Source organism: Osmerus mordax, chromosome 12 (genome assembly GCF_038355195.1).
Source record: "Osmerus mordax isolate fOsmMor3 chromosome 12, fOsmMor3.pri, whole genome shotgun sequence".
Taxonomy (NCBI): domain Eukaryota; kingdom Metazoa; phylum Chordata; class Actinopteri; order Osmeriformes; family Osmeridae; genus Osmerus; species Osmerus mordax.
In genome coordinates, this window is record NC_090061.1 from 9974943 (window position 1) to 9995903 (window position 20961).

Genomic DNA, 20961 nt, shown 5'->3' on the forward strand with positions numbered 1-20961 from the left:
CTATGACACGATTTGTTTGAAAAGATTGTGTAGCAACCTTTTACTCGAGGTTATCAGAAAGCCTCCTTTCCTCGTTACTATTGCTTTTCGGGTGCACTGACATACAAGTGCAGTAACGCAGATTGTCCACCCAGTGACGCTGTGAATAGACAACGGAAGAATTTGCCAGAATCCGATTGGATAGGAACATATACATCACTACCGCTTCCCTTAGTTCTTTCTCTTCTCCCACCGCCATTGTGGTGAAAGGACTGTGGACAAAATGGTAAGTTAAAATCGCTAACCATCGTATAACAAACCGATTAATGGCATTATTCATTTCAGCTAACGGATAGTGTAATAAACGGCCACATTGATTATGTGTATATTTACGCAAATAGGCTATTGTGTCCCAATATTAAACATCTTGTTCAAATCGCATGATCTACCCCGGTGTCTCTTTACTATTAACGTGTTAAAGCTACCAGAATGGTTGGAACTGTCTGAGATTTAAGTTTATATTCCAAAAACGTCGTTATTGGGGTGGGGAACTTTTTTTAAATTTTTCTGCGAACATCAGGGGTGGCATCGTTTGCTTAGTTTGACAGTGTCGCGTAGTCATTGCAACCTGGAAAGCTTCTCAGTTTGATGTGAATGGGGATGTATGTCGGATTGTTCAACTTTGTAAATGGCTTTCTGTACATTTCAGTCGTCCCACAAGACGTTCAGGATCAAACGCTTTCTTGCTAAGAAGCAGAAGCAGAACAGGCCTATCCCGCAGTGGATCAGAATGAAGACTGGCAACAAGATCAGGTATGTTTACCTTGCATGTAACGTTGGCGCCGCAAACTGTGCAACAAATGCAATGTGCGTGATACAAACATGCGCTGATCCCATCTGAAAATGTAAAGCAGGTCTGCAATTACAGTACTTCTAATGTGTGGGAGTATTGTCATTAATCCTGCTGAGAGTAAAATTCTGCTGTGGAGTATTTATACCTGGTCACATTACTGATGAGGATGCTCTGTGGTAGTGACACTAACTTGGCCCAACCTATAAAGTGGAAGATCTAGTGTAAATGTCTTGGTGACTTTGAATTAGTTTTATTTATTTTAATCTATTTTGAAATGGGTCCCTCACAATGTATTCTAGGAGCATATTTAGTAATGGATGAAAATGTTTTAGATTCAGTGTGTGCATTGTCTGGAAAAATCCAAGAGGTTGCATAGTCTAAGGATCCGGGTGGCCTTACTGCTGTAAACATCTTCATGAGCCTGGCTGTCTGATTTCTCATTAACCTGGAAATGTCAGGAACAGGATGAGATCACTATTGATTCACTAATGGCTTTCCTGGTTTTAAGGTATAACTCCAAGAGGAGACACTGGAGGAGGACCAAGCTGGGCTTGTAAGCGCTCAGATCTCCAACATCCCTTGCTTCTTCCATCTGCCAAGACCACCACCTGCTGGGCCTGGAAAGGAAGCCATGTTATCTGGAACAGCAGTCTTTTTGTACAGATACTCTGGTTATACTCGTGTTTGACAATAAAAGATGTGATGAAACCAGAAATGCCTGTCCTCTTGTGGGCTTATTTGTGTGATGGACATTAGAATTGTCATGCATTTAATTTCCTACTAGGGATTTGTTACTGTTGACCTATTTGACATGTCTATAGAACTGCCTAGATTAAGAACAGAAGTTTTCATGTAACAGCACATGATTTATTGGTAAAATAAGCATCAGTGACATTAACATGATTTGAATAGACTTGAAAAAACATGTGGTAGGCTATTGTGTTTGGTGCATGAGGCACAAAAACACATTGTTAGTAGACATTTGTGTGCACTTGATATTACTGTTTCAATCCCATGTCTACATCTTTTTCCCAAAGAACGAGAAGGGGGACAGCAACTTCTTAAATGACCCAAAACGACTGACAGACCTCCTGGTCAGATCAAACGAGTCCACCTCATCCTTTTCCTCACTCATTTCTGCCATTGGTAACTGATTGGCGCAATTGTTGTTAGTGTTCTGCAAAAACACAATATGTTCTTCATCCCAAGTGCCTAGAAGTTCCTTTATCTCTATTGGGGTGATTTCTTTCAGATATTGCCAAGCCTTTCTTCCATTGTAGTCCATGGCATCAACATTAGCACCAAACGCACCGACTAGGATCTTAATCACCATATACTGACTGTGCATCGCTGCCACATGAAGTGGGGTGAGACCACCACTGCCTTTCACGTTAATGTTCACTGGAATCTCCACCCTTTCAGAGAGCTTCAATAATTTTATCAGAGTTTCATCTTGGCCCCCTTTGGCGAGCCAGTGGAGCACAGTATAACCACTAACAACATCTTTCCTGGTTAAAAGATAAGGATCTTCTGAAAGAAAGTCCATTATAGTTTCATAGTTTGGATCCACAGAAGACAACATCCATGCGTGTTCCATAGGAGACAGAGCCCAACTCGTATCGTCTAGGAGTCGGACGTCTTCCTCACTGTCCCTTGAGGAGACGCCGGAACTTTCAGAAGACAGTACATGATTAAGTCCACTATGGGAAGGGTTGCTCAAAAATAGATCCTTCAAATATTTTTTTCGCAAAGCAGGAGTGATCGAAGCTCTCTCAGGCACACCTGCCGACAATCTCGAAGGTGCGCTGCCAGTATCGCCCGCCTCTTTCAGTAGCCTGGACCTGCGTGCTGAAGCCGAGCCAAGCAGTGCCCGCGCACCATATCTCGACAAGCGCTCTACAATATTTGCACGTCCAGAAGCAGTGCCGTTGGTGTCTTTGTTACTGTACACTGGATCAAATTCAGATTCTCCTATGACATCTTGACGCTGCATCGCTCCTACGCAAAGCACACGCTCAATAGGCCTATTTGTCGCAGTGTTGACATCCTCTGTTGGATCACTGGTGCTGTCATTCATGTTGCTGAGTTTCGGTTACTCGTTTCCTCTTTTTAGAACACTCCCTTGGACATCAGTCTGCTTCTATAAACAATTTGGCTATCTCCACAGCTACTTTTCCCAGAAGACTTCGTAGACTGTTTAAAAAAAAAGACCGAAAAAAGGATTAACCATTCGTTTTTTAATGTTAAACCTAGTCAGCTTTTGTTCCCCTTTTCAACATTATGGGTCACATCATTTTACTTTATGGTTATTACTTTCAATGCTGCATTAACAAATAAAATTATGCCTTAAAATCACTGAAGGGTATGAAGCCCTCACCTTCCACCTGGTCGTTCCCATTGATGGGTGCATATAACTTTCTTGATCGAAAACGATTCCAGGTTTGAGATTAATTTGTCCACAACGAAAAGCTCCAAACGTCAATCTTTATTGATTCTCCGTGACAAAGTTTCTCCACAGACCCATTTCACTTCCTTCTCTCCGCTCTCAGTACTTCCACTTGGTTAATGATACAAAGTTCAATTCTAATCTCTATGACTAAACTCCAACACATGTGACCTCATTGGTCAATTCTCAGACGGAAGTAAAAGTATGCTAGTGCATGGTCTAGTTGAGATGCTGCTCAAGTCAGCTTTACTGACTTAAATTCTGAACTTTAGACAATGGTACATGTTTATATTAAAGAGAATAACTTTTATTTGTGACTTAAAACAACTTCACAACAAAATCTTAAAAAAAAAAAGCAAAATCAATTCTACATTGAGTCAGGCAACTCTGGAGGCATGTCTACAGTCAACTCATTGATAGTTTGAAGGAAGGCATCCAATTCTGAAGAACAGTCTGGGGAAAAGAAAACAAAGTGTTACTGTTAAATTTGCACACAAAAAAGTATACACCCCCCCCCCCCCATTTCTGCATAACCACTAGTGGCGTTCCCATTTCCAACATATTATAATACTGTGTAAGTGTTACTTCTAGCCGGCCATGTCACACACGTAGTACCTGGGCGGTGTGTGTTCTTTACAGGAGACAAAAACTGAGTCTCTAAAACTTCCAAGTCCTCCTTGGGTGGATATGGTGTTTGTGGAAAGGCCAATCCTGGCAGAGCAAGGTGACCCAGACGAACCACATCCTCAGGGACAACATATTTCTCAAACTCTAGAACCACAAAAAAAATAAACATATATACACACACCCACGTTGTTTTTAGACAGAAGAGGAAATTGATAACGCAGCATCCAGAAATAAGGATTACCTAGTGGGTCATAGGGTATAAACCTCTCAATATCTGGGTAGTCATCCACCTTGGTCAGGAGAGCAGTTTTAATTTTTGGTTCCTTCTGAAAGATTTAGAGAATCATTAGTGTCAGTCCAAAATGATACCACTATACTTTAAGGTTCTGTAGTTGTTACATCTTTTTCTTAACTGCCACCACATGTCATGCTAATCCTCTCCCTAATGCTCATAGGTAGGGTAAAACGTTTTTCTGGGGCTGAGTTTGAGATGCCGACAGCCTCTTACCCAAGTCTCCAGCAATTTGGTTCTCTCATGTCTGACAGCTGGAGTAAGGGCGATCTTGTTGATGGCTCCCAAAGCCTTGCGACCAGATAGAATTGGAGTATGTAATTTTTTCCCAGTAAAAGGAGTCTTCAAGACGTCTGTAATACATTTGTGTAGAGAACACGTTGGTCAGGTCAAACAAATTCTAGTTTACCCAGCGAGAAGTTGCGTAGCAGGTTAAAGGTTTGCTAGTAAGTATTTAAATTAGTTACCTGGGGGAGCAGACGCTAGCCGTTGTCTGATCTTAAAGTTTGGTGCATGAAGCCTTGCATTTTCTCTCTCGGCAAAGTTTATGGAGGCCATATGAGCTACTGTAGTCTCTAAGAAAATGTTAATGTTAGGTACAGATTGCCAGAATGTAAAGGTTGAGACTGGTTTAGCTCTGTCTGGCTTAGTAAATCGTTTAAACTACAAGACAGCAAGCTTGTAACTCAATCTACTACTGTTGGTCGCACTGCCAGAACACCAAAAGAAGCTAGCTACTGTACTGTACTAGTTGCTATCTAAAGCTAGGAGCACCTCTCTTTTTCTTCCTATACTTACAGCTAGCTAGCTCAATCGTACGGCCTCTGTTCTGTCTGGGCAGTGAAGAGTTTATCAGTAGACAAATTGAAAAACGTGCTTTTACATGTAGTGTAGGCTAACAAGCTCGCTAATCGCCTTACCGTTGCTGGAACAACTCCGTTGTTTTGGTTTGGATATTTAGTACGCAGGTGGGCCAGCGGCTCCTTTTTAAATTGCATCCTACCAGGCTATTGGTTCCGTGCGCTGTAGGGGGTGTGTCCACTACACGCTGTAGTTTACTTGAACTACGTAGTCTATTACAGTTTAACATTCAATCAAACAAGTTAGGTTAAGTAAATATAAATAAGGCTAAAGTAGTTTGTCATATCTAGGCTATATTGTATTGAATCGAGTAGGTAAGATACTTTTCACAGTTTTACTCTGTTTGCCTAATCATTTTGTAGTATAGACCAATCAAAATCAAAACATTTTCCTCAGACATAATTTATACAAATGAAAACAAAAATGTGCTAAATAAACAATGTGTCCTATACGTATAGTATAGGCTACATACTGTTGAGTGTTAAGCGAAAAAAAAAACATTTGGAGAATCACTACGGTTTACTGCTCCGTATAAACCATTAAGAGAAATACAGGGGGAGAATACCTTAATCCTAACCCTAGTTTTGACCTTGTCGATTTAACTCTTTGCCATTTTAATTAATTGTATTGTAAATATATATAAGTACTATTTAAAATATTGGACAGTTCTGATAAAACATGTTGCATAAACATGTTGCAGTCATGTTTGATTTCCAGAATATGATCTACGAAGTGGTACATTCTTTCGTGTGTGAGGCCATCTCCGTCGAATGTTATGTGCGGCTTCCTGGGCTGGCATAGGGTCTACTGAAAGTACCATGGCGGCCACTGAAATAGCCAGGCAAGCGGTGAGTAGCCTATAGCTTCCACAGTTAAAGATGCCTTACTGTTTTATTTGCTGCAATTACTTGAAAATCATTGGACATAAACAGCGTAAATACTTCTAGTGTGCTATAGAACAAATGTGGACGAGGTGAAACTAAATTATTTCAGATCCTTTAGCCTTCATGCTATATCACATTTCTAGTATATATACCATTGCACCATATTTATCACAGAATATATCCTATAAATATCTTATATTAGATTATGATATCCTAGTCTTGACTGGGTAACAACGTTTGATGGTCTACAGTCGTCCGCGTGCGCGATGCTTTATTCCCATCAGATAATAAACTTATGATGGGCCTATAGCTAAATAGCTAAATTCACGATTGGATTTATATACATTCAGTTTCATACTACCATCACTGACCAATAAATAGGCCACACTCATTAACGGTATGTGAAAACATAATCAACGTTTCAGTTGTAACTGTTCTCTTGTTCGATTCCTTTTGATCGCATTGTTTCAGGTCAAGTCAGTACCGTTATTTGACTCGGGCGTTGTCTAATCATAGTGAAATATTTTTAGCGTGGAAATGGGCTAACCATCTCGTTATAGTGTAGGTTATTTAATCTAGGCTAATACAACATTCGACAATTACAATTCCGAATTTACACAATGGAAGACAGCGAACCTACTTTTGGCAAATAATTTCACTCAGTGGAGCAATGAATGACCACCAATCACGAGCCTAGCTATATAATAATTCTGGATAGTGTTCCAAGTAGTCTAAGCATTCGGTTTTGGAATGCTGCATATGTAGGCCAGCCGAGGAGTGTTTGTCAAGTTAAGAACTGCGGTCTGCTGTTCCTAGTAGCCTCTCAGCTGTTTAAACCAAAATCTAACTAGGCCTTGTCAAAATATTGAAGGATTTAGCTTTTACTGAAGGTATTTAACAGTTTGTTAAATCCGCAAACTATTTTACGTTTTGATATATAGGCTATGTAATGTATGGGTAAGCATGACTTTGTGGTGCTCTTTTGGCATGTAATCTAAATTCCTTGCTTGCTTTTCTGCACCTCGCCATCCTGTATGTAGAGTAGAGGATGCACAATGATGTGCACTTCCTTACTTCTAACACACACACCTACACATACACGCACACGCACACACACAGCGGAATATTGTTCATTGGCAATATACCAGGGTTTAGGCAGCTTTGTGTTGTTTTTCATCAAGGCTGGTTGTATTTACTGTGTTTACTCCCCCACATACGTGTTTTCTTGTATAGTTTCTCAAAATGTACTGTCGCTGTCCATATATGTACTTTGTGGTTTCGGCTGTTCGCAAATGTGCTACAGGAAACAGGAAGTGAATCACAGAGCACCTGTAGTATGTATTGAAAAGAATGTTGCTGTTGTGTTCTATTAAATTCATAGATCACAATATACTGTCCACCTTATGGATAATTATACTGCGATTCAGATGTCCTAAAACAGATGGATGTTTTAACTGCAGGGAGAAGGTGCTCGGGCTGTACCTCTTGCCGGCCATGTTGGCTTTGACAGCATGCCTGACCAGCTGGTCAACAAGTCTGTCAACCATGGCTTTTGCTTCAACATCCTCTGCGTCGGTGAGTGTCATACATTTTCTTTTCCAACTCAAGGCAAAATGCGACTTATTTGCCTCAATGCATGTCAGGCTTTTACACTACTTGTAAAGCAAATTATCTGACTGTTTGACTTACATGAATATCTAACTGGTCAAACTAAGTTAGTATGGGATGTGCATATTCATCTGTTGAAAGATGTTCTGGGTTCAGATGTGAAATACTGAAAAAAACTGAAATGGGTTAGGTTTTTGTTTTCAATAGTTTTATTAAGTGTGAGTAACTGTCTTTATGGTGATCAAAGACAGTGGTGATAACTCATAGGAAAGAAATCTAGTCTCGTTCAACAGTATTAGGATGGTTCAATGTTCTTCATCACTGTCCTTCAGGGACCAAAAATATAAACTACGGAACATCTCAGTTTACATTTACATTTAGTCATTTAGCAGACGCTCTTATCCAGAGCGACTTACAGTAAGTACAGGGACATTCCCTTGAGGCAAGTAGGGTGAAGTGCCTTGCCACAACGTCATTTGGCACGGCTGGGAATCGAACTGGCAACCTTCTGATTACCTGCCCGATTCCCTCACCGCTCAGCCATCTGACTCTCAGTTAAGTCTGGTGTGTGGGTTAGAAAGCAAGTTGTAAAATTCCAGAAGATTAACTTGAAGTTTCCAAATGTGACATGTAGTTTTGTGGTTGTGGTCTTAACAAAACAGCGGATACAGAGAAGGGAGAAAAAAATGTGCAACTGCCTGACTCCATTAGAGTTTATTATGATTGGTTTCCTAGTTGATTCTCTTCTTCCCTTGGTGGACCCAGTTTGGGTCTGGAGTTCTTTCAAATGAGATGCTCCTACTCTGCCAAGATTTCTGAGGACGAGAGTCCACGGAAACCTCTTCACAATAACCTGAGGTGGACTCGGGGCACAGGAAATGGGAGGAGAGAAAACTGGCATCGAGTTGTCCCTTTACTCACCACTGTTTAGTATGCACTCAAAAGTGAAAGGCTTAGAATTGAGAACACTGAGTGAGCGCAAAGCCCTGTTGGTGTGCTGTATGTGTAGATGGAGCCCTGAGGAACATAAATAGGTTTCCTCACAGGGAGAGGAACGGCACTGTCAGCTGACAGCCTCGAACAGCATGAGTTTGTCAGAATACATCAGACCATCAGTGAGTCAGTTCTCTGCCGCCCTTTCTCTCGTGGTCTGCTCCAGAAATCAACGTTAGTGTGTGTTAAGAATACCTCGCTGCTCACACAATCACATTTCCAAAACGATGTTTGAGGTCCTGTGCAGCTGCAGCATGTCACATTTAATCTACTTGCCCTTGAAGAGGATTTAGGTTATTACCAATTTCTTCAGTTTATCTTTTTTTGTCTCCTTATAAAGCAAATTCTTGCTTAACAAAAGCTCAGGAGACCTCAAGCGAGAGGCTCATAAAGAAAAATGTAAGAGGAAGTGACAATTAGGGAGTGATCGTAAAATTTACATTCTGGTGGCGTACAGAAATCTGCAGCCTCTTTGTTTGAAATGAAGAGACAAAAACTGCATTTGTTTTAGCAGCAATGAACAAATGAAAAAAATTCATTCTGTGCTCAAAACCCCCCGTTAACAAAGAATGACTTTGAAATACAAAAGTATAGCAGGCATTATTTGTTTAGTGAAAGCCATAGCAAAGCTGCAATGCTAAACATATGACATATTTGTGTCCTAGGGGAGACGGGTCTGGGGAAGTCTACTCTCATGGACACCTTGTTCAACACCAAGTTCGAGGGTGAGCCGACACAGCACAACCAGCCTGGAGTCCAGCTCAAGTCCAACACCTACGAGCTCCAGGAGAGCAACGTGCGTCTCAAACTCACCATGGTCAACACTGTGGGCTTTGGAGACCAGATCAACAAAGAGGACAGGTGAGAGATGAGAACTTGTGCAAAGCTTTTTGTTTGTTTAGCCTTGGTTGTCTTCCCATCCAGCCAGGGCAGCATGAGCTTGTCACTGATAACCTAAGCCATGAGCACCTGGGTTTCATCCAACTGTCATTTAGTCATTGCATGAAAACTAATACCTGTTTTTATTGAGTATTAGTGTGATAATAAGAGAGTGTATCACATTTTTTATTATACTTTAGTGGGTATGACTTTTAATACAGCTTTTACTGGGCAAGCTCAGTCAAGTGATCCTTCTTTCATTTAAACAGTCTATTCTGTCATTTCTCTCACAATTGAAGTTAAATAGTGAACAGATGATGTCACATTGTCTGCTGTCATCTGATCCCCCCCTCCCCCTCATCATGGGAGATCAGACAGAAGATGGTGTCATGTGAGTTCCAGTTCCAACCTCAGTCCCAGGCCTGTCGTTCCTCTAGTGGGCCTGAGGGCGTGGCTGTGCTAGTTTCATGAACTGTAACCGGCTTGTAGGTCACAGCTCCAGGTTCAGAGACGGACTTCACATCAGTGTTGAATCTAATTGTGGATGAGTAGAATCTGAGCGCAAGCTGCAGCAGGACAGACAGACAGACAGACCCAGCCCTGGGACAGCCATGTGAGCAGCCCCCTGGCAGCTCCTCAAACAGTAACTGTATTTGAAGGGGGGGGGGGGGGGGGATCTGTGTTCAATCACAGACCCAAATCAGCATCCGGTGGTGCAGAGCATCTTTCCTGTCTTGGCCGGCAGTGGTATTTCTTTGATGTTTCTTCTGCACGCTGATCCATGCCTTCCCAGATCCCTCCCAAGTTCAGACTTGTGATTCTCTGCTAACGAGAGACACCAGTTTTGAACAATTTAGCCGATTCCTTATTGGGAACTGCAGCTTAGTTAGACAGACACTCACTCACCCTCTCACCAGGATTTAAGAACAAACTGGCCTTAATCACTAGCTAAGGAGATCCTGTTCACACACAAAGCATCCCTTTCGGCTCAAAATATGGGTAAATAAAAGCCTGCAAAGGGATCAGATGAGTAAATCCCATGGGGACAGTTGTCAGACCCGTTGTTTCTGTTTTGAGCCATCCCATGTGCTCCCCACAGCTACAAGTCCATTGTGGAGTTCATCGATGCCCAGTTTGAGGCCTATCTGCAGGAGGAGCTGAAGATTAAGCGGACGCTACACAGCTACCACGACACACGCATCCACGCCTGCCTCTACTTCATCGCCCCCACTGGACACTCCCTCAAATCCCTGGACCTGGTCACCATGAAGAAACTGGATAGCAAGGTGAGACACAGCCATCCATTGGAAGGCTGCTCATTTGGCTCTGGACCGACGTGCAAGCACCTCTCCCACCCAAGCCCTCTACGTGTTGAAGAGTCGTCTTCTGTTTCATTTGTAAGGCTTCTTTGCTGTTTGTTAGGATTCAGTCATGGGTCATAAACTGGTCCTCGGTGCCATTTGTCTGATCGCAGATGGGCTCCAGGACAGTTATGGCGTTGGTGTAGGTCAGCCGTGAAACACCGATCTTAGGTCCTGCATGCCGTCTCAGTAACGGTTGACTTGTTTTTTTCCGAGGTCCCTTCCTGAATGGCCTTATTTGCATAGAACTCCTGGCGTTGGAACAAAGGGCCTCGTTTACTGTTTGCCAGAGCAGCTGTGCCCACCCAGCAGTCTCTCACTGCAGTGTGATCCAGAGCAGAACCTCTCTTGTGTACACATCCACACAGCCCCGAGCATCCGCCTAGCATCCTGACTCATCTTCAGAGGGCTGCTAGAGAAGGTCTTCAGGCTTGAGGGGCGTAGGAGATAGGACCACAGTGATGCGACAGTGATGTGCGTGTTTGCATGTCTCTTGACTTAATTATCCCTCAGAGATGGGTAGATGTTTCTCAAATGTAGTTTAACAAGTCTCTAACCTTCATTCACGCTCCAATGTATTGGAGGTGCACAATATTGACCTCCTTCTCCAAACCCGCACCAACCCTCTCTCTCAACCCCCCTCTAGCTGTGTTTTGTTTGCAGCAAACGTAGTTGGTTGGAGCTCGTGTTCCTCTGAAATGGCCGCCATTCACTGAGCTCTCATTCCATGGGATCGTTCATCCTGTGTTCGGAGAGCTCTTTAGAATATGGAGTATAAGGAGGACGTCCACCGCCTCCTCTCTCTGGCAGTGCTACACTACCGTGTCCTTACTATTTTTATCTCTGCGCTCTGATTATGTTGTAAGTGCCTTATTCACAAACATCCCTGGAGCTAGAGAGAGGACTGTCGAAGGGAGATAGCTCTGGTAGAATATAAAGAGACGACCACCATTTTCATCTTTTCTAAAACTGGATACTAATATTGAATCTTCAAACCCCAGATTATTTACTTCTTTCAAATCGAGGATTCTCAGTGAAAAGGGGGTGGGGGAGATCCCAGGGTCTATTTATATCCTGTCTTGTCCAGATGTTCCCCAGTTGTCTTAGCAGGCTTAGCTGTGATGTAATGGCCTGGCTGCACAGGAGATGCTCTCACAAACCAGAGGCAGAGTCAGCTGGGCTGAACCTGACAGGGCTGGGGGAGGCAGTGTGTGTGTGTGTGGGGGTGGGGGGTACAGGGGGTGCATGGTCTGAATGGTAAGGGTTGACCTCTTACATTTTCCGTTTGAAAACTAGGTCAGATTTTGTATCTTTTGTTCTAGTTCCTTAGCCTTTGTGAAAAGGGAGATGTGCTTGTCCTTTCCTACGCTGCCTATATACAGTATCTGTATCTGTGGGCATTGTTTCGGAGTCTTGCTGCTGTCACTCATCTTAAAAACTAACCATTTATAGGTCAACATCATTCCCATCATTGCCAAGTCAGATGCCATCTCCAAGAGTGAGCTGACCAAGTTCAAAATCAAGATCACCAGTGAGCTGGTCAGCAACGGAGTCCAGATCTACCAGTTCCCTACGGACGACGAGACGGTGGCAGAGATCAACTCCACCATGAACGTAAGCTAAAACCTGTGTGGTACCTTTCAGAAAAGTAGTGAGATGCCATTATGGGGCATCCTGTAGATGTTATAGTACAAATAAGTACTATTGTGAGGACTTGGAAGGCTTAGTGATGGAAGCTTAGGCTTCCATCACTTGTGTCACAGTGTCAGTGCAGAGTCCATTCCCAGATCCCTGAAACAACAAGCAGCACTAGGGCAGTGCCGTCTGTGTCCACTCATGTTGGGAGGAAACCTTAGCACACTGGGAGGGGAGCAGAGCGTCCCCGTACAATCAGCCAGCCCTCGCTGCAGGAAGCTCTCAGTGTGGGAAAGAGCCTGTAGCCGCTGACAAACGAGCCGAGCGGGCCGCGAGGCATGATGGCGGCCATTGCCTGTGAAGGATAACTTGATAACATTCGTAAATAACGCCACTGCTCCAACAAAAGGCCACTGACCCTAACCTCTGGCAGGGCCTCTGGCCATATCACATCACAGAGCACTCTCTAAAAATCACCCAGAATTAATGTCATACCCGTCTACCATGACCCTGTCCACAGTTTATATGTGATTAACTGTCCACGCCTGGCTGTTACAATCCCCAGAGAAACGTTCCAGTGTAAAATAAGTCCCTATGAGGCTAAATTAAAATGTGTGCTAACAGGCTGATATCACGCGTTGTCACAGAAGGCAGATTGCATACTGTGTGCCAGCGTGGTGTTAGTGTGACGTGAGAGAAAGACACTCAGATGGGGTGACTAGCGGAGGGGACCCAGGTGTCGATGGCACACTGACACCGTTCGTCTCCGATGTCTGTGCTCCTCCGCAGGCTCATTTGCCCTTCGCCGTGGTAGGCAGCACCGAAGAGGTGAAGATCGGCAACAAGATGGTGAAGGCGCGACAGTACCCCTGGGGGACGGTGCAGGGTAAGCCGGGGGTCACGCCCCACACAGGAAATGAGACAGGGTCACGGGGGGGGATCTTCCCGCTCTGCCGCCATTTCCTCTCCTCCCACTCATTTCTCTCCCCGACCGAAGCACGCAGTTAGAACTCAGCCGTAGCAGCTTATGTAACTTCATTAATGTGTGTCTGTTTAACACTGCTGGCTGCTCCTCCATAGATGTATGTTGGAGCCACAGCAGCTGTCAGCTGACATGGTAAAGAGATGGAAAAGGACAGGCATGTCACAGACGAGGATAACATTGATTTGTTTTGAGCTGGCCAAGGCGAAACAGGAAATCATTTTTATCGATCAAAAAACTAATAGAGGGACAGTCATTAACAGACGGTAGCATTAGACAAATAAAATGGTTTGCATGTGACAGATGGGGAGAGTTTAAGATGACATGATACTGCCCCCACATTTCCCATATCCCATCTGCTCTTATCACATTCACTGTGTAGTGGCTTTGTGAATGTGTGTGTGTGTGGGAGAGTTGTCTATGAACAAGCAATAGCTCTGCTCTGCCCAACACAAATACAATGGAGTTTGCCTGGGGCTGTCTCTGACATTGTGCACCATGGACTACTTCCTGTGGGCGTGTGTGCACATGACATACCAAGGGCCACTGAACATCTATGGGTCTCTGAACTATTGTGTGTACATGTGCATGCTTACAAACATAGTAGCCAGTGGTGGTTTGACTGGATCAGCAATGCCTTTGATCAATTGTGTAAATAGTGTTTCTGTTCAGTCACAATCGTTGCTTCAATCAATACTGAATCAGGGGTCACCAGTGGCCCTTGTCAGTTATTGGAGAGCATGGAGTAGGAAAGTAGCTTGGCTCTGACGCAGGTCACTGTGTTGTCGTGGGCAGTGGAGAACGAGAACCACTGCGACTTTGTGAAGCTGCGGGAGATGCTGATCAGGGTGAACATGGAGGACCTGAGGGAGCAGACACACACGCGCCACTACGAGCTCTACAGACGCTGCAAGCTGGAGGAGATGGGCTTCAAGGACACAGACCCCGACAGCAAGCCCTTCAGGTATGACCTCCGCCCCCTACCTACTCGCCTATGGCTGTTTGAACTTATCTTCCCACCACTTTCCATCTTTTCCTTCTCCCCATAGACCTTTAGTGTCATATACATATAGGGTGTCAGGTGGCTGAGTGGTTAGGGAATCAGGCTAGTAATCTGAAGGTTGCAAGTTCGATTCACGGCCGTGCCAAATGACGTTGTGTCCTTGGGCAAGGAATGTCCCTGTACTTACTGTAAGTCGCTCTGGATAAGAGCGTCTGCTAAATGACTAATGACTAGGGAAGGTATATCTATGGTTAGAGCACTTGACCTTAGATTAAGTGGTGGCAGGTTAAAATCCTCCCCTGCACTGGACGTAGCGTGTGTAAAAGCGTCTGCTAAATGAGTACAGTACTATGACTACCTTTACAACATTCGTTCCTTTTAATTTGTACTGGTTCATTTTTCTAACCCGCTGTCTCCCATCTTCCTCCCTGTTTGGACCCCAGTCTGCAGGAGACATACGAGGCCAAGAGGAACGAGTTCATGGGCGAGCTGCAGAAGAAGGAGGAGGAGATGAGGCAGATGTTCGTCCAGAGAGTCAAGGAGAAGGAGGCTGAGCTCAAAGAGGCAGAGAAAGAGGTGTGCGCCCGTGTGGAGCTGGCATGACAGACATCAGTGCTAAGTAAACTTGGGGCTCCGTGTGAGATTCTGAGAACTTATGAAACATGTCTTCCCTCTTGCCTCACCCCCACGCTCACACAGCTGCACGATAAGTTCGACCGCCTGAAGAAGCTCCACCAGGATGAGAAGAAGAAGCTGGAGGACAAGAAGAAGTCCCTGGACGACGAGCTCAACATGTTCAAGCAGAAAAAGACTGCTGCTGAGCTCCTGCTAAACCAAGCCCAGCAAGCAGGGGGCTCCACCACACTCAAGCGGGACAAGGAGAGGAAAAAGTAAGTAGCCTCTCTGTTTGCGTCTTCACAGCGGCAGGTGTTGGTTTCAGGGCTTTTGAGGATGCACATGGAGCAGCTTCGACCCTACAACCCAGAACGACAAGGAGCCAAGTCTAACATTATAAACAATTCTTTCTGAGATTCTTTGTTTTGCTGAGCATTGTAATATTGTAATATTACACATTGTAATATGTGTAATTAACTGTGCTGATGCCTTATGAATATTTTGGGGATGTGTCACAATGTGTTTTTTCCTCCACAATGTGTCATTGTATTGACCACTTTAATTGACCACACTGTGTGATGTTGCACTTATTAAGATATGAAGCCTGGCACACACTCAAATCAACACGCTCAGTCTCCTTAAACGTTCAAATGCCTAGTGTTGACGCATTCCTTGAACTGTGAGCACAGTTTTGATTTGTCCCACTCATGTTATCACTGAGCCCTGGCTTTGCCTCTAATAGATAACCACTGATCAACCGTAGCTGACTCAGATTATATAGAACTGGAGCAAGGATGGATGTTGATCTTGAAGACTTACTAGCAGGGGATCATTCTCCATTTACAGCTGTGGAATAGAACTTTCCATAAAGGAGACATGGCACTGAGTTACAGCCTCCTCAGGAAGAAAACACTTAGACAAAATGAATAGTACATTCTAGAGAGGCTAATGATATGAACTTGTTTATGTAGTCCCACAAGTATCTGAATCATAAACACCACTAGGGACTCTATCTGGCCTTGTGGTAAGGGTCATTGTCAACGGCCAAGTGAAAAATAATGGTGTCAGAATAGACGGCATCAGTTTTACAGTATGTTAACAGTGTTTACCCCATCATGATGGTATTGACTCCTGATTGTGTATTCAAGCTGATGTGACCCCTGTCACCCGCCCGTTAGAAAGGAAGAAGACACTTGCACTGAGAAGGTTCTTAATTCTTTCTTTTTTTTCATTCTTTCTTGGTTATTTCCTAGACAGTTTTGTCATTTTTCCCCGCTGTCTCCAATGCCCTTCTTGATTTTCCACCAGGCAACTGTGTTCCTTCAAACACAGGGTCCTTTTGTCTGTCCATTCACCACATGTCTATGGGTAACTGAGGCAAACAGGACTTCCTAGGTGATTAGAGGGGGTGTGGTCTCATTTAGATCATTGAATCCAAAGACGGGGTCTTCAGTTTCCTCAGTAACCAAAATACATGATTATTGCATGTTTGTTCTGTGATAATAGTTGTGACATGGGGGCATGTGCATGTGTATGTATGAATGTATGTGTCAATATTGTTGCATCCATGTTTTCCAGTTAACTACTCCCTGCATGCTGCATGAGACACGCTATGCTGGTAAGGCTTGTTCACTGAGCTACTCCCATGGTTACCAACAACAAATGCACACAAGTACATGAGAGAACACCCATGTCAATGTATGTTCATTTAAAACCATTCAAGCTAACAACCATTAAGTAATATCAGTTAGTTTTGCCTTTTAAAAGGTAGTTTAACTTTTAAAGCAATTGCGTTTTGTCTCCCCCCCCCCCCCCCCCCCCAGATTACATTCCACATAGAGCATTTATGCTGTTAGCATCCATTATTAAGGCCAGTATATCCCCCCCACGGCTTGGCTGGAGGGCAGCATACTGGCGTAGCTGTAGATCATGTCCTGGGGTTGGCCTCTGTATCAGCCAGTTCATTAGCCCCCATAATATTTTCTGCCCCTCATGCCCCCGGACTCCACAACAATCTACTTTTTGTGTTCCTCCCCTGCCATCTCCTGCCCTGCCCAACCAGAACACAGAGAGCCATTCAGACCTAAGCAGAGACTGCAGAGTCGAAATAGGCAGAGTTTAGGCTCGTACAGCCTCAGGGCCCATCCTTGTTTACAAGGACACAGAAACATTGCCAATGTAGATACAATAGCAAGTCCACTGAGAGCTGCAGCATGTTTTTCCTGCAGATTTACCCATGGGGGGAAGAATGAGGGGAAAGGAAGACATATGTCTCACAGCTTGTGTAAACTCTCACTCCTCAGTCCAGCTTGTCTCCGTTCAAAGTGATGAAAACAGCCTGCTTTCTCAGCAGTGCCGACGCAGGGCCATGTTGTCAGGAAATGAGCAGTGTGAGACAACCACATCAACTGATGAAACCACAATTGGGTTGATAAAAGTCTAAACCCCTTGTATAGCTGATAAACTAGTTCTCAGAAAAGTTAATGTATCCCCTTCAGGGAAACATGTCTGTTTACGCCTTACTCTAAATACATGTTCTCTTCAACATGTCATTTGCTACTAACCTAGATGTGATTGTGTTTCTGATATTACTGAATGTCTAGCGTTGATGTTAACCCGTAGAAAGCAATAACGATCCTTCTCTCTCGTTTCCAGTTCAGGATTCCTGTAGAAAAGTGCACCCTCAACCAGCTGTGAATGAGTTTTCACCCCATCCTCCCTGCAGTGCCTCTGCCCTGCCCTCACCCTTTCCCCATTCCAACCCCACATATGCCCCCTGCTCTGTGGAAGAATCAAGCCATTACTGTGAATGGAATCCTTGACTCGGAAGCATCCTTTTTTGTGCTAAAGATGCTTGTTTTTTGTATGGTGTTGCGCAAGCCATTATTCAGCTTTTGTATGGAAAGTATCTTATCCTTTAAAAAAATTAAAGAATCTGTGTAGCTGTTAAGCATGATTGAGTGTGCGTTTAACATTAACATGCTGTTGTCACTGGCAGGAGTTTTTAGATGTAGAGATTAAACACAAACTGTAGTATGACTAAGTCAGTAGAGTGTGTTTGCCTACGTAGTTACTCAGACTGTCACACTACTCACTTATGTCCTTTCAAAGATTTAATTATGTTCTAGACAATTATTTTAAAGAGAAAGAACTATGTAATGAAAAAAATCATCATGTATGAGGATATACATTTACAGAATACTCCACCCTGGAACAGAGTGGTATTATTCCATTGCTAATGTTGTTTCACTCTAGCATGGTGCATGTGCAAACATTAGCTTAATACTCTCATCTTCTCCTGCCATACATGAATCATGGATTGTTACGCCATATCTGCTTACTTGTTTTAGCCTTCACGTTTGGAAATGTTCACAAATATGATTTTATATATTGTCAGTGCAACTGTGACTTTCTTTCCTATGCACTAAAGCACATTTGAAGCCATCTAACCAAATATCAATCACATGGGAATCAGTATTGCATTTGTATCAGTGTTAAACAAAAGAAACTTTATTTCCGAAGGTAATAAAGGGCACATTTTAAATGTTTTAACTGTGAAAACTATTATTTTATATTATAATGGGACAATGTAACACAGTTCTTTTAGAGTAGAGTGGGTGTATAGGAGAAATAATTCAGGTGTCAATCTCAGTGTGTGGCTGTTGTGCACAGATTAAATGCTGAAAGATCTCAGTCACTAGACCAAAAATGGTTGACTGGATTTGAGTCTCACCTATGCTTAGATAGTATATGTTTTGTCCATAAAAGGATCTCCGGAACCACTTTAAGCATGTAAGTGTATCCATGCTCAAAAACCCCAGTGTACCCCACTACAAGACATTTGAGTTTGAGGAGTCCAAAGGTAATTGCTTCATTTTTCTTCAATGATAAAAATGTGTATCTCACACAGAGGCATGGTCTTCCTCTTTTTGGTCTGACACATTCTCACACAGGGTGTAGCTGTGTGCAGCTTCTCATCCTAACCTCTCGGGTTTCCCTGTCTCAGTTGGGGAAACGGTTGTCCTAGCTAAGCTCCATGTAGTGGTAGGGAGTATTTAAAATGTGTTGTATTATCTGCTCATTGCTCTGTGTGTATTCACTTTCCTTTGCAGTAATCCCTGGCTCTGCACTGAGTAGGTCCTCCGCCCCAAGCTTTGCTAAGGGACCAGGCTTTATGGGTACAACGAGTACCCCAATGCTGAGGCTATGTGGACCCCACCCTACTATGTTTTCTAAATATCATGTTCTCTGCATAATATGTATTAACCAAAGAATATATGTATTTCACTGCTGCTCTAACCTTTCTATACTTGCTGTGAGACTAAATGGGCTACTTGCTTATTTGTTTGTGCTTGTGACTAAAATCATTCTAATTTATTATGTGGCATTTTTGTTTTGATGATTTGACCAATATGACCATTGATATTTGCTTTTTTAAATACACTTGTTGATCATTGCTGTTCACTATCACGTTTATGCTCTGTTGTAGTATTGACCAACTGACAACAAACACCAATGTGTTTCCAATGTCAGGGCATTGTTCCATTTGCAGTTAACCAATATACATGTTATTATTTAAAATTTATCAAATTTTGTATCAAGAACATAAATGTAGGCATTTATCAAAGCGGTGTGTGCTACAGTCTTACCTCAGTACATACGTGTAAGCCTCCCTGATAGTAATGTTGGCAAAATACTTCCATGTATGCGTGAGGCAAAATACTACCGCTTTCCGACTGACCTATCCAAAGTCTTAATATTGTATCTTTCCACTGGTAAAATTATCTTGCTGGCTGCTTACGTATGACTTCTAACCTGCACTTACTGTATCTGTTTCTCTCTCTTTCTCTTTAGCTTCTTTTAATCTGTTTTGGCCACCTGTCTGAAGAGGGGATTGCAGCTTCAACAAGAACTAAGCACCCATTCCTCTCTAGAACTAAGACCTCTTCCTGTCTTTCTCACTGCATCAACCTTTTTTAACTTCCATCTCATCTGCTTTATTGAATATGGCCTTATGTGGGCTTCACATGGTATTTAATTTTTTTTATTCATGTTTTGCCACCAAATAACTGTACACTTCAGCAAGTGGTAGGCCTGTACAAATACATTTACGGCCGTGGTGAATATGAACAAAGCTGTGTCTATGCATGTGCTTAAAATTTTTGTAGAAGATAATCACGGCTAATTAATATATGTTCATGAACCATTTGGCTACTACCAAGGGTTCCTCAATAATTTTGCATTACATACATTTTTGGGACAATCATAGTTGTCAATTTGCCACCAGAGACAAGGGCTCTGTTTCATAAATTCTTCATACTCTTCAAAAAGGTAGTTTTCCCTCAAAGATTTATCAAATACTAGGCCCAAAGACATACTTGTGTTGTTAAAGTTAAACACATTTACTTTAGTTAAATATTTCTTAGGAAATTCTGTCCAAAGTTATCTACTTTGTACCATCATTGCTATCCAAATGAAGATAACACATAGCCTATGTATTCCTTCACATTTTTTTTATTATGCCTTGCTGGATTTCTGGATGTCTTGAAGATACTTGGTGACAAAAGACAAACGTTTCCCATGATTAAATACCATGTAGGTCACATTTAATGCTCCTTACACATTGTGCATTAATTCTCAGCAGCCAATTCTGTAATATGCATGTCTTATATGATTTATTTAGTTTTTATAATGTGAACTTGACTTTTCCCTCCATTGTTGTTTTCATCCATTACAGATCTGTTTTGCACTCTTTCTTAAATACTCCTTTTGTTTGACCGGTGCTTATCTTGTGTGTTCTTTCCAAGTATGCATACTTTTGCTCTATCCACAAATTTTAGCACCCATATTGCCAAATATTATAATGAGATGGAGTTTAATTCCAGATGTGGAAAAACAGAAAGATACTCATGCATTTGTATAATTTATAAGGATATATTTTGT

At 42.8% G+C, this 20961-nt stretch overlaps 4 protein-coding genes and 1 non-coding gene across 9 annotated transcripts; 3 read left to right on the forward strand and 2 right to left on the reverse strand.

The window, feature by feature from the left end:
• The first annotated feature begins 207 nt into the window (after positions 1 to 207).
• rpl39 (ribosomal protein L39) lies at positions 208 to 1547 on the forward strand. Its single transcript, XM_067247849.1, has 3 exons — positions 208 to 265; positions 689 to 792; positions 1341 to 1547. The coding sequence occupies exons 1-3, from the start codon at positions 263 to 265 to the stop codon at positions 1387 to 1389; spliced, it is 156 nt and encodes a 51-aa protein (XP_067103950.1). The 5' UTR covers positions 208 to 262; the 3' UTR covers positions 1390 to 1547.
• On the forward strand, positions 887 to 1020 carry LOC136954774 (small nucleolar RNA SNORA69). The gene has a single exon (XR_010878137.1). It is a non-coding gene; the product is annotated as a small nucleolar RNA SNORA69 (small nucleolar RNA).
• A 156-nt stretch (positions 1548 to 1703) lies between the features above and the next one.
• sowahd (sosondowah ankyrin repeat domain family d) lies at positions 1704 to 3321 on the reverse strand. The gene is made up of 2 exons (XM_067247671.1): positions 3210 to 3321; positions 1704 to 3025 (listed from the first exon to the last, which is right to left on the reverse strand). The coding sequence occupies exon 2, from the start codon at positions 2907 to 2909 to the stop codon at positions 1851 to 1853; it is 1059 nt and encodes a 352-aa protein (XP_067103772.1). The 5' UTR covers positions 2910 to 3025; positions 3210 to 3321; the 3' UTR covers positions 1704 to 1850.
• Positions 3303 to 5210, reverse strand: pttg1 (PTTG1 regulator of sister chromatid separation, securin). Of its 2 annotated transcripts, none has more exons than XM_067247672.1 (6): positions 5118 to 5210; positions 4665 to 4772; positions 4414 to 4550; positions 4147 to 4231; positions 3894 to 4049; positions 3303 to 3731 (listed from the first exon to the last, which is right to left on the reverse strand). In XM_067247672.1, exons 2-6 carry the CDS (start codon positions 4753 to 4755, stop codon positions 3646 to 3648), a joined length of 555 nt encoding a protein of 184 aa, XP_067103773.1. In that variant the 5' UTR covers positions 4756 to 4772; positions 5118 to 5210; the 3' UTR covers positions 3303 to 3645. The 2 variants fall into 2 exon arrangements, with proteins under 2 accessions (XP_067103773.1, XP_067103774.1); XM_067247673.1 differs by lacking the exon at positions 5118 to 5210 and adding an exon at positions 4996 to 5011.
• A 621-nt stretch (positions 5211 to 5831) lies between these two features.
• septin6 (septin 6) lies at positions 5832 to 20726 on the forward strand. 4 transcript variants are annotated; one of them, XR_010877999.1, is made up of 11 exons: positions 5832 to 5906; positions 7403 to 7517; positions 9209 to 9404; positions 10522 to 10708; positions 12236 to 12397; positions 13208 to 13304; positions 14196 to 14364; positions 14847 to 14979; positions 15103 to 15293; positions 16167 to 16224; positions 17674 to 17804. XR_010877999.1 is itself a non-coding variant. In XM_067247188.1 (11 exons), the coding sequence occupies exons 1-10, from the start codon at positions 5877 to 5879 to the stop codon at positions 16598 to 16600; spliced, it is 1284 nt and encodes a 427-aa protein (XP_067103289.1). In that variant the 5' UTR covers positions 5832 to 5876; the 3' UTR covers positions 16601 to 16636; positions 17674 to 17836. The 4 variants fall into 4 exon arrangements, 3 of the variants coding, with proteins under 3 accessions (XP_067103289.1, XP_067103288.1, XP_067103287.1); XM_067247188.1 differs by lacking the exon at positions 16167 to 16224 and adding an exon at positions 16597 to 16636 and having other exon boundaries at positions 17674 to 17836; XM_067247187.1 differs by lacking the exons at positions 16167 to 16224; positions 17674 to 17804 and adding an exon at positions 19873 to 20726.
• The last annotated feature ends 235 nt before the right edge of the window (positions 20727 to 20961 follow it).

What these genes read in the sequence shown, in the direction of transcription:
- rpl39 (XM_067247849.1), top strand. An exon ending in AAGACTGGCAACAAGATCAG is followed by an intron (nt 793 to 1,340) that starts GTATGTTTACCT and finishes CCTGGTTTTAAG; the next exon opens with GTATAACTCCAAGAGGAGAC.
- sowahd (XM_067247671.1), bottom strand. Translation starts at nt 2,909, where the DNA reads ATGAATGACAGCACCAGTGATCCAACAGAGGATGTCAACACTGCGACA.
- pttg1 (XM_067247672.1), bottom strand. Translation starts at nt 4,755, where the DNA reads ATGGCCTCCATAAACTTTGCCGAGAGAGAAAATGCAAGGCTTCATGCA. An exon ending in TATACCCTATGACCCACTAG is followed by an intron (nt 4,050 to 4,146) that starts GTAATCCTTATT and finishes TTGTGGTTCTAG; the next exon opens with AGTTTGAGAAATATGTTGTC. An exon ending in AAAGAACACACACCGCCCAG is followed by an intron (nt 3,732 to 3,893) that starts GTACTACGTGTG and finishes TCTTTTCCCCAG; the next exon opens with ACTGTTCTTCAGAATTGGAT.
- septin6 (XM_067247186.1), top strand. Translation starts at nt 5,877, where the DNA reads ATGGCGGCCACTGAAATAGCCAGGCAAGCG. An exon ending in TGAAGAAACTGGATAGCAAG is followed by an intron (nt 10,709 to 12,235) that starts GTGAGACACAGC and finishes AACCATTTATAG; the next exon opens with GTCAACATCATTCCCATCAT. An exon ending in CCCGACAGCAAGCCCTTCAG is followed by an intron (nt 14,365 to 14,846) that starts GTATGACCTCCG and finishes TTTGGACCCCAG; the next exon opens with TCTGCAGGAGACATACGAGG.